Source organism: Arachis stenosperma, chromosome 3, assembly GCF_014773155.1.
Source record: "Arachis stenosperma cultivar V10309 chromosome 3, arast.V10309.gnm1.PFL2, whole genome shotgun sequence".
NCBI classification, from domain to species: domain Eukaryota; kingdom Viridiplantae; phylum Streptophyta; class Magnoliopsida; order Fabales; family Fabaceae; genus Arachis; species Arachis stenosperma.
Genome location: NC_080379.1, coordinates 73768724 through 73780171, shown reverse-complemented (window position 1 = coordinate 73780171; position 11448 = coordinate 73768724). Strand labels below are relative to the sequence as shown.

General features: G+C 40.8%; 1 protein-coding gene across 1 annotated transcript; it reads right to left on the bottom strand.

The window, feature by feature from the left end:
• Window positions 1–258: 258 nt before the first annotated feature.
• On the bottom strand, window positions 259–1425 carry LOC130966259 (uncharacterized). The gene is made up of 2 exons (XM_057891047.1): window positions 1348–1425; window positions 259–1230 (listed from the first exon to the last, which is right to left on the bottom strand). The coding sequence occupies exons 1-2, from the start codon at window positions 1423–1425 to the stop codon at window positions 259–261; spliced, it is 1050 nt and encodes a 349-aa protein (XP_057747030.1).
• Window positions 1426–11448: the final 10023 nt, after the last annotated feature.

Below are 11448 nucleotides of genomic sequence, written 5' to 3'. Positions count from 1 at the left end.
GAAGGTGAGCTGTTTATCGTGTATCCCCAATACTAGCTCTCCTCTCTCCACATCTATAAGCACCCTAGCTGTGGCTAAGAATGGCCTCCTTAGGATGATGGGATAGATGGGATTCTCTTCCATCTCCAGGATAACAAAGTCTGTGGGCAGGAAGTAGTTCCCAACCTTCACTAACACGTTTTTAACCACTCCTATTGCCTGTTTTTGAGTTTTTTCAACCAATTTGATGATTACGTCCGTGGGTGTTAGCTCATTGATTTAAAGCTTTTTCATGAGGGATAGGGGCATTAAGTTGATGCTTGCTCCCAGGTCACAGAGTCCCTTATCAATAATTGTCTTTCCTATAGCACAGGGGATGTGAAAAGTCCCTGGATCCTTTTTCTTTGTAGGTGGCTCTGGTTGAATGAGAGCACTGCACTCCTTGTTCATCATTATTGTTTTCCCGCCCTTTAGTGAACTCTTTTTGGCCAGCAGCTCCTTTATGTACTTGATGTAGGAGGGCATCTGCTGGAGGGCCTTAATGAATGGTATATTTACATCAAGAGATGCAAACATGTCAAGGAACCTTGAGTACATTCTCTTTGCTACACCATCTTTGAGCCTTTGGGGAAAGGGTGCATATGGGTTCAGGGTCTCCCCTTTCTTTAGCTCCTCCCTGTGTGTGGGATGGGGTGCTTGATTTCTCCCTTCATGCTTTTCCTTTGGATTGTCTTGGAAGTGTTCTGTTTGTGTGGGCACTTCTTCCACACTCCTCTCATCACTTATAGTGATCATCTTGTATTCTTTCCACCTTACTTTCTTTGTTTCTCCTCTTGAGTTCTTCTCTGTGTCACTTGGGAAACCATCGGTAGGTTTGGAAAACTGTTGAGATAGATACCCCACTTGGGACTCTAGCCTCTTGATGGTATCTCCCTGGTTTTTGATATTGGCTCGCACTTCATCCTTGAACACTCTGTTGTCTTGGACTTCTTTACATATGTCTTCAGGTAGAGTCTCAATTCTGGAAAGTCTATCTTCGGTTGGTGATGGTGGGTTGAGGTTAGATAGTTGAGAAGGGTGATTAAGTGGGTGTTGATAGGATCTCTGTGAGGGATGTTGGTGAGTTGCATTGTTGTTGGGATTGTGGTTGTGGCATCTTTGGTCTTGGCCTTGGTCTTGTTGGTTTCCCCACCCAAAATTAGGGTGGTTTCTCCAACCATAATTGTAAGTTTTAGAGTATGGATCATGGGTCTGTTTGGGTGAATTTCTAACATAATTGGCTTGTTCTCAGTCACCTTCTTCTCCTGCATTCACTCCTTCTTGAGCTGGTAATGAAGTGATGACTGCTGCAACTTGGTTTTCTTCCACCTTCTTGGTAAGATCTGCTAACTGCTTGTTGATCATCTTGTTTTGAGCCAACAGTGCATCCATGTGATTCAGCTCCATCACTCCTCGAGTGTTGCTTCTTTCAGAAGCATAGAAGTAGTTGATGCCAGGGCATCTTGGCCAGTTTCACTGACCTTTTCTTTACTATTTTTAAGGTAGTTTCATGCATTTCCTTAAGAAATAAGCTAGTTTTGGGTAGATATTCACTTACACCTTGATTCAAGCATACATTGTGCATTTTACATGATTTCATGAGGATTTTGCATGAGTTTAGTGACAAATTGTATGTTGCATTACCTATGACTTGGATTAGAACTTTGATGCACTCTATTGCTTGATTTCAGGACCAAAGGAAGCAAGGAAGAACCACTTAGCAGTCACGTTAATCTAATTAACGTGGCCACTAACGTGGAATGGGAGGTAACTTGCAAAGTTAATGAGAAAAGTGATTGCCAATAACGCTCTCGAAGCCATCATTGCCCACGTTAAGAGTCACGTTAACTAAGTTAACGTGAACTCTAACGTGAAGAAGGGACTTTGAGCCAACGTTAGTGACACTTAACATTATCACTAACGTTGGCCAATGATCATAAGTGGCCACGTTAGAGTCCACGTTAACTTAGTTAACGTGGCCTCTAACGTTAAAAAGGGGAAGGAAGCCAACGTTAGTGACATTCAACATTGTCACTAACATTGGCCTAAGATGCAATGTACCACGTTAACTTCCACGTTAACTTGGTTAACGTGGGAGCTAACGTAAGAGGCAAGGGTGGTCGACAACGTTAGTGACACCCAACATTGTCACTAACGTTGGAAGCAACCACAAAACCCCAAGGAGCCACGTTAACTTCCACGTTAACTTGGAAGCTAACGTTGATGAGTGAATGATGAGCCAACGTTAGTGACACTCAACATTGTCACTAACGTTGGGGATGGCTAAGAATGGCCACGTTAGAAGCCATGTTAACCTAGTTAACGTGGACTCTAACGTAAGACATAGGGGCACATTGGAACGTTAGTGACAATGTTGAGTGTCACTAACGTTCTCGAAAGTTGGCAAGGCCACGTTAGAAGCCACGTTAACCTAGTTAACGTGGACTCTAACGTGAGACATAGGGGCACACTAGAACGTTAGTGACAATGTTGAGTGTCACTAACGTTCTCGAAGGTTGGCAAGGCCACGTTAGAAGCCACGTTAACCTAGTTAACGTGGGCTCTAACGTGAGGCAAAGGGGTACATTGGAACGTTAGTGACAATATTGAGTGTCACTAATGTTCTCGAACTCATACTTTCACTTAAACGTTAACACCCATAACATCCTGAGCTAAAGTCTCTGCCCATTTCACACTTTCTCTCTGTAAGTAAAGCCAAGCCCAAATAAAGAAGAGAACTGCTTCAAACTCAAGATCCAAAGGCCCAAGACTTGAAGAACCAACTAGAAGCTGAGAAGAGTAGTATATATAGGAGTAGCTTTGAATTAGTGGAGAGCTCTGGAAGCTGGAAAGTGGAAAACACTACTCTCTGTATTTTTACCTTCTCTGCTCTTCTAGTTCAGGATGTATTCTCCATCTTTGTTTTCATTTTCTAGAGCTATGAACAACTAAACCCCTTTCATTGGGTTAGGGAGCTCTGTTGTACTTTGATGGATCAATACTAGTTTTCATTATTCTTCTTCTATCTTCTCTCTTGATTTTACTTGAAATCTTTCGATCTTCATCCCATTGGGTAGTTATCTTAGAAAAGAAACTATTCAAACTTGGATCTCTTCTGAGCCTTGAAAGAGGAATGAAGAGTCAAGCTAGAAATACTTTTTCATGCTGGACCAAATTGGGTTTGGATGGATATGTGACTATAATCCTCTCAATGCTTGATTTGGGAAATGCATGTGGTATAATCAGTGACCACACTTCATCTCTTCTCATGAGCAATTGACCAAGGAATTGGCTATTGATCAAGATTTGAGAGATTGAATTGCAAGAAATTGTAATTCAATCAATTAAGATTGCCAAGGAGATCAATGAGTGCATTGATTGAGGAAGAGATGAAAATGAACTTGATCCAGAGAATTGCAACATCTCCTGTGCCCAATGAACTCCCCAAATTCTGATCTCACTCATTCTCTTTAATTTCTGCATTTACTTTCATGAGCAAACACCCCATTCCCATTTACAATTTTGCAATTTAATTTCAGTCATTTACTTCCAGCTCTTTAATTCTAGCATTTACTTTTCCTGTCATTTACATTACCGCCATTTTATTTTCTGCAATTCTCAACCCAAATTCTGAATTAGCTCAACTAGAACATTCTTCAAATTAAAGTTGCTTGATCAATCAATCCCTGTGGGATTCGACCTCACTCTATTGTGAGTTTTTACTTGACGACAAATTCGGTACACTTGCCGAAGGAAATTTGTTGAGAGACAATTTCCACCTGCATCAAGTTTATGGCGCCGTTGCCAGGGATTGATTGTGCATCAACAATGATTAGATTGGAAGATCACTAGATTGAGCATTTTTTGTTTTGTTGAATTAACTTTTTGTTTGAGTAATTTACTTTCTGTCTTAGTTAACTTCTTCCCTTCCCCCTCTACTTTTTCGTTTCTTTGTTATTTACAATTCAGTTTGCTAACCCACTAACTGTTTGATATATTGCATCACTCACAACTAACAGTAATTCTGACAGCAATACTATCTGCACATATTGATGGTGTTTTTGTGGAAAAACGAATTTCCAACACACAAATCCAACCGGCAAGTATACCGGGTCGCATCAAGTAGTAATAACTCACAAGAGTGAGGTCGATCCCACAGGGATTGATGGATCAAGCAATTTTAGTGGGTGATTAGTTTAGTCAAGCTAACATTGAGTGAATTGTGTGAAGTTGATCAACAAAAAGTAAAATTGCAGTGAATTAAAGGTGCAGAAGAATTAAATTGCTGAAACTTAAATAGCAAGAAAGTAAAAGAGCTGAAACTTAAATTGTAAGGAAAGTAAATTGCATGAAAAGTAAAGGGGGTTGGGGTGCTGGAAATTAAAGAGAGCAATAGATCAAAACTCAGAATTCTTGCAGAAAGCTTAACTTGCAGGAAAGTAAATTGGGAGAAATGTAAATAGAGAAGCAAAGATAAAGTGAATCAAAACTTAGAGCAATTGCAGAGGAATTAAAATTGTGCAGGAAATGTAAATGAGATTTGCAGCAAGCTTAATGTAAACTGAATTGAGGAACCAAACAGAAAGTAAAATGCAGCTCAATTGTAATAACTAAAGGAAAGTTGAAGATCTCAGGGGTTGGATGAGACTAGAGAACAAATCTAGATCTCAATTCCTTCCTTGATCCAACAGAGAATAATAGAGAAGCAAGCAGTAAAGAGAGTTTTGATTCAAATCCTTAATTTTTTGAATTATGCAGAAAAATAATAAGAGAAGTTGCAGATGGAGAATGAAAACAGAATTCCTTCCAATCTCCACCCAAAATTCAAAACAGAAATGAAAACTAAGCGAGAGAGCTCTCAAATCCTAATGCTCCCTAGTGGAACTACCCTCTTTAATTCAGCCTTTATTGATGCCTTTATATAGGCTTTTTACAAAATGAAAATAAAATGAAATTGAAATTAAAAACAAATTCATAAAATGAAAATCCTAATCTAGCTTCTCTGTGTGTCTTTGAGTCATGTTGAGTGGGCTTTGCTTGCTTTGGATTTGAGGGAGAATGGGTCTTGGATGGCCTTGGTTCAATTGGTGAAGATTTGAGTTCAAAGGGAATTTTAATTGAATTTTGGCCCATGGGTGTTCCCAGGAGGCTGCTCTGCTCTTGTGGAGGGCAGAGCAGGGAAGCCTTGCATGTGGATCCAACTAGCGTGCCAAATTGGGAGGGGCATCAGAATGCTGCCCTGCCCTTGTGGAGGGCAGGGCAATGTTGTCATGGTGCATCCAAGCTGCGCGCCCAAGCTCCTTTGTGTGCGCCAAGGATGCCCGTGTCATGCATGCCCATGTGCGTGCCAAGGGGAGTTCCCAAATTCGAACCTTGGTGAAAGCATTTGCGGGAGTAATTTTCCTTGATTTTTCATGAAGTGAAGCACGACATTGCCCTGCTCTCCACAAGAACAGAGCAGAATAATGAGCGCTACTTTGCTTTGGAGTGAGGTTCCAGCTTCGAACCTTGGTGGAAGCACTTTGGTTTATTTTCGCTTATTTTTGGCCCTTAAAGATGCCTTTCCCTCATACCTCAATTGTACGCCAAATATGGATTGCCATATATCGTTGGAAAGCTCTGAATGTCAGCTTTCCAACGCAACTAGAAGCACATCAATCGGACGTATGTAGCTCAAGTTATAGCTCTTTGAAGGAGGCATGGTCATGCTGTGATCGCCCAGATTTTAACTTAGCGAAAATTTGCTCCAACCTCACTTTGTTTCATCATGATTCTGCCCTGCCCTTGGCAAGAGCAGGGCAGTGTGCGTGCTGGTTGCTTCCTTCTTTGATTTGGTCATGGGCCACGCTTTTAAAAGCGTGGCCTAAGGCTCCAAAGTGTACCCCAACTTCAAAGTGTACCCCAAAGCTCTTTTTTTCTCCTTTTTGGCTTATTTTGTGCTTCTTTGCTTCTTTTTCTTCTTATTTCCTACAAGATTTATAAAATTAAAAGATCAAGAAAATATATCATTTAAGTACAAAAGCATTCAATATTTAAGCACAAATCATCAATTTCTTGTACGAAAAAGCATAGAAAAATAGGTATATGATGACATGTCATCACAACACCAAACTTAAACCTTGCTTGTCCCCAAGCAAGAAAAGAATCATGCAATAAAGATTGACAATCCAAGGTAAGAAGAATAGCAACTCAATATTCATGGTAGGCTAGTTTTCTATGCATGCTACAATCACAAAAGAGCTGTAAATGATTGATGCTTCTATCTAGCTCATTTTATGAAATCTTTTCCTTATATTTCTTCCTTGAAACAAGCTTTTGATTTTTTTTTTCATTAGCTTCTCCTTTTGGGTGCTTTGCCCCATGAGTTGATAACAAAGCTACGACTTCTAAATGCTTTGTTTTCAAGTATTACCACTTGATACATAAGCACCACAAGCATTTAATTAAAGGACTTCATTAAGCTCATTTTTTTTCTTTTCTTGACTCTCTAATCATTGATGCTCAGAACCTTGAGCTTTGAGGGAGTGCTTTTGCACTTGAGCCTAGCCTTGACTTCTAAGTGTTTTGTTTTCAAGTATTTGGCTTGATACATAAACACCACAAGCACTTAACAAATAAATTGCCATTGGTACTCAAAGCCTTCAGCTTTCTCATTCTTTCCCTTTTACTTTTCTTGCTTTAATTGTATTTGCTTCTTCAAGGTTTTCATGATTTCAAAAGATTTCACAAAATTTACTAGATGAAAAACTTCAATTAAATAAAATCCAATGCAATTGAGCAACAATCAATCATACTAGCTTTCCAATACTTGTATGCACATGCTAAATTCTTCTTTAATTCCTTGTTTGTTTATGATCATGATGCTTTTTTACTTTTGAACTCACAAAACTCAAGTTGGTAGTCATAATGGTACAGCACCATGTTGTAAATCAAATTCAAGCTATGCTTAGTCATACCACACATGCATACAGAAAATATAAAGACAATCATGCAGTTTAAAGTGCTGGAAATAAAGGAGAGGAAAAGGAACTTTACAACCTTGTAGTTCATCTTCATTATTGTTGTCCTTTTTCCTCTATTCTTCCTCTTTCCCTTGCCAAACTCAGAATGCTTGCTCATCCTCAAGCAACAATTAGAACAATGGCTATGGGGCTAAGATGGATCATGAATGTCTTATACAATGAAATGTTAGTAGTACATGTGTTTTAAGCAAGCAAAATGAAAGATAATAATCAAGGCACCAGAGACAGAGACATTTTGATTGCAAACATAAGAAGGTGAGCACAATACATTGCATAAAAGATAAGTGGCACACCAAACTTAGTGTGACACTTTCACTTGGAACTGATGCAAGTATCTAGTAGACATGGGAACCAAATTTTTGTTGTATAGCAACACCAAACTTAGAATGCAATCATATGTCAATTTATTTGAATACTAAGCAAATGAAACTGTTATATGTTAAGTACAATCACCAAGCCAAGAATTTGTCATGAATAAAGCTTTCTTGGTAATGTATTAACAAAAATAGTTGAAAAAAGAAAACTTAAAAATAAAGAGGTGACTAAAACAAAGAGAATGCAAACGAACTATCAAAACAAAAGAAAAATAACAATGCAAAGGCAATATGATTATGCAGACAAGTGATGTTGCTAGATAAGTTGCATAGAAAAATAAGTGGCACACCAAACTTAGAATCTTAGTGTGACACTTTCATGTAGAATTGATGCAATCATCCAAAGGAGTTGAAAACAATTTGTTGCAGGGCAACACCAAACTTAGAATGTAACTATATGCCAATTTATTGAATTTAAACAAAGCATAGAAAGAAAACAAAGCAGAAAAGAAATGTTACCTACGGTTGGGTTACCTCCCAACAAGTGCTCTTTTAGTGTTGTTCCGAGGGTTTGCCTGAAACGTGTAGCTCGGTCGTCTGGAAAGGCCCGAGGTGGGGGGTTCAGTGACCCGAGCTTTGATATGCAGAATGGTTGGGGGTTGTACCTGCAATGACACTCCGATGCTTAAGTTAGCATGGGTCCAAGCAGATATATGTAGATTTGGAATGAATGCCATACCTGGGTGTTCCAGTGTATTTATAGTAGTTGGCGGTGATCTCCCATGGATAAGATATTCTTATCTTATCTTATCTTTGGGATTTTTATCTCTATCTTTGTGGAACCGCCTTTCCTAAGCCTTTTCGGCCTTTAGGTTTTGGGCTTCGTTCCTTTTGATGGGCCTTCCTTGCTTATTGTCCGAGGTCCGACCTTTAGGTGTGAGCTTTAGGACAAGGTCGGACCTCTTATGGCTTTGCCGGGTTGGAAGACCTCGGTCAGGGTATGAACAGTGCCCCTGCCCGAGTTCGTCCTTTTTTTAGGGGGTCGTGCTCGGGCATAGTAGTTTTTTCAAAATTCAAAAGTGGCCGTTTCTGCATTTATTGCATTTTACCGTTTTTCCTCGATTTCCGTTCGGGCTCTGTGAAGGCTTTATTTATTTGCTCCCTTTCCTCTTTTCTGTGTTTTGTCTTTCTTATGCTTTTGCGAGCACTGCTTCTTCTTTCTCTTTGTTTCTGCTTTCTCGAATCTTTCTGTGTGTCTTTCCGGGGTTTCCTCGTCGTTTCGTTCTCTATGCTTCGGAGCTCTTCGTCTTCGTTTCTTCTTCCAGGTTTGTTCCCATGTTTCTCTTTTCTTGTGATCATATGCTTCTGTTCTTTGTGTGGCTCTTGTTTGTTTCTTTTTCTTTATGCCTGAGTTGCCCCAAAAAGAGGCGCCGCCATTGCTGTTGTTTTTATATGGGGGGGGGGGGCTCTTTTTTGTTCTCTGGTGTTTTTTGTTCCTTGCTTTGCTGAATGGGTTTTTGCTGTCTTCTTTATGTGATTTTTGCTTGCTATTGTATTCTTCTTTGTAGGTAAGAATTTTATGTCTCGAAAGGTTCTTCAAGCGATGTCGACTAAAATTCCATGTGGTCTTGATTGGGTAGACCCTCTTCCTCTAAGAGTCCCTTCTGTGGTAGATTCTGAGTATTTAGTTAGGTTCCGTAGGCATTGTAGCATATGTGAAAATAGAGAGTCTGAGAGGGATTATGAACTAGAAGCCCCAGATTCCGAGGAGAGAGTGTGCTTCCCGCCCCTAGATAGTTCCGAGAAGCTCTTCTTTTATGCTTATGATTGTTTTTTCTCTAAGCTGAGTGTCCGACTTCCCTTTACCGATCTGGAGTCCGAGGTGTTATGGTCTTGTAATCTTGCTCCTACGCAGCTCCATCCAAATTCATGGGCGTTTTTAAAGCTGTTTCAACTTTTGTGTCAGTTTTTGGGCGTTGCTCCCTCTATTTCTCTTTTTTCCTATTTGTTTGTGTTGACGAAGCCGGGGTCGGGTGGAGGAAAGGTATCTTGGGTCTCTTTTAGGGCTAACCAGGGAAGGAAGTTTTGTACCCTGTATGATGAGTCTTTTCATGATTTTAAGAACTTTTATTTCAAGGTCCGGGCTACTGGAGATGTCCGACCTTTCTTTCTAGATGAGAGTGGGGAGCCTTCTTTTCCTCTTTGTTGGCAGGAGAATGTAGTGTCTACTAAGTATACCTTTGAGAGTCTAGATGAGGTGGAGCAGGCTTTTGTGGGTGTGGTAAGCAGTTTATGGGGTCGGGCACCTCACTTGGACACGAAGAAAATGTTGGGAGATCCAAGCCTTCTCCGTTCCGAGTTAGGTAGTTCCCGACCTCTCCGAGATTCATCTTTTTTAGTATTTTGGCTTTGCTTGTTTTGGTGGAATTTCTGTTGTGGTAATCCTTTTCTTTTATTTCTGCAGAGATGTCTTCTCAGGCGGATTCCATGAAGTACCTTCGTCAGACGAAGAAGTCTGTGGCTGCTCGAAATATTGAGTCTGGGGAGGCTTCTGCCCGATCTTCTCCGAAGAAGACTACTGTGGGTGTCACTACTCGGTCGAAGACTATTCCGACTCCCCAGTTCCAACCTATAAATCAAGATCCTCCGACCTCTGGACCTGCTACTTCTTCTCCTCCTTCGTCCTTGGGTCCTCCTCCCAAGAAGCAGAAGACCTCTCAAGAGCTTGCTGGTTTTAATGATAAGGATTTTGATGCTCTTGGTTGGGTTGAACAGCATATTCTCCCTCAGACCTTTATTTCTACTGATGATGTGTCTATGGAGCACCATTTTCAGTATATGGCGCGGAGCTGCGTCCGGATGGCTAGTCTTCACGCCGCTATTGCCCGAGAGTTCAAGAAATCCCCCCTTGGCGCGACTAGTTCCCGACTTGAGAAGGCTCAGTCTGAGTTCGAGAGGATTAGTGAGCTGAAGGCTGCTAGGATTGCTGAGCTGGAGGCTTCTTTGGAGAAGGAGAAAGCTAAAGCTACCGCGGCTGTGGCGGCCGCAAAAGCATCTGAGGAGATGGCGAAGGCGGCGAAGGAGAGCTATACTCGGACATATGCCGAGCTTGTGGAGACAAAGGAGAGGTTGTAATCCGCTCAGGATGATTTTTACGAGTTAGAGGGACACGTGGCTAAGGGTATGGATGCTATGTTTGAGAATTTGAAAGCTCAGGTCCGGGTTCTTGCTCCTGATCTGGATCTGAGTTTTTTTAGTACGGATAATGTTGTTGTGGAGGGAAAGATTGTTCCTGCTCCCAACGAGGATGAGGTTCCGGTGTCTGACCCTAAAGTTCCGGTTGCGGACCCGACTTTACCTTTGGCCGGGGAGGGACCTGATGTGGAGGTTTTAAACCGAGATGATGGTGCCGTCAATGCTGTCCCGATTTCTATGTTTCCTCCACAGCCTTCTGCCGATGTGGAGTCCGGGAAGGATCTTGGTTCCCTGTAATCCTTTTATCTTTGGTTTTTTGCCCGACCTGTGGGCTCTTTTTTAGATGCTTTTGAACACCTTTTTGCTATTAGCTACTTGTAGTAACTTTTTTAGCTTATTGTGCGGTGTTTGTTTGCGTTTTGACTTTTAGCTCCGCTTTATGCTTTTTAGTTGTTTTGGATAACAACCTTTTAGCTAGCGCTTTTTCTTTGAAACTTTGTTTTTTCCTTTTGATTTCGTTTTTTCGCTTGTACTTTTTAGTTGTTTTTGTATAGCAACTTTTTAGTAAGCGTTTTCGAAATCTTTGTTTTTTTCCTTTTGATTTCGTTTTTTCGCTTGTACTTTTTAGTTGTTTTTGTATAGCAACTTTTTAGTAAGCGTTTTCGAAATCTTTGTTTTCGCCGTTTTAAGGCTTCTTTCTCGGATCCGGGCTTTTTCTCGGACTTCGGGTGGGGCGGTCGAGTACTTCCCTTTGTTGGGTCCGACCTTGTCGTTGGTCGGCCTTTTAAGTTATTTTTGTAATCTCTTTTTATTTGGCTTTTTGAGCCTTTTCAGAGTTGCTTTATAACTTCTCACATTAATTTGAACCTCGTCGCTTTATCTTTGCCGACCTTGTGTGG

What these genes read in the sequence shown, in the direction of transcription:
- LOC130966259 (XM_057891047.1), bottom strand. Translation starts at nt 1,425, where the DNA reads ATGGAGCTGAATCACATGGATGCACTGTTGGCTCAAAACAAGATGATC. An exon ending in TAGCAGATCTTACCAAGAAG is followed by an intron (nt 1,231 to 1,347) that starts GTGGAAGAAAAC and finishes TCACCCAAACAG; the next exon opens with ACCCATGATCCATACTCTAA.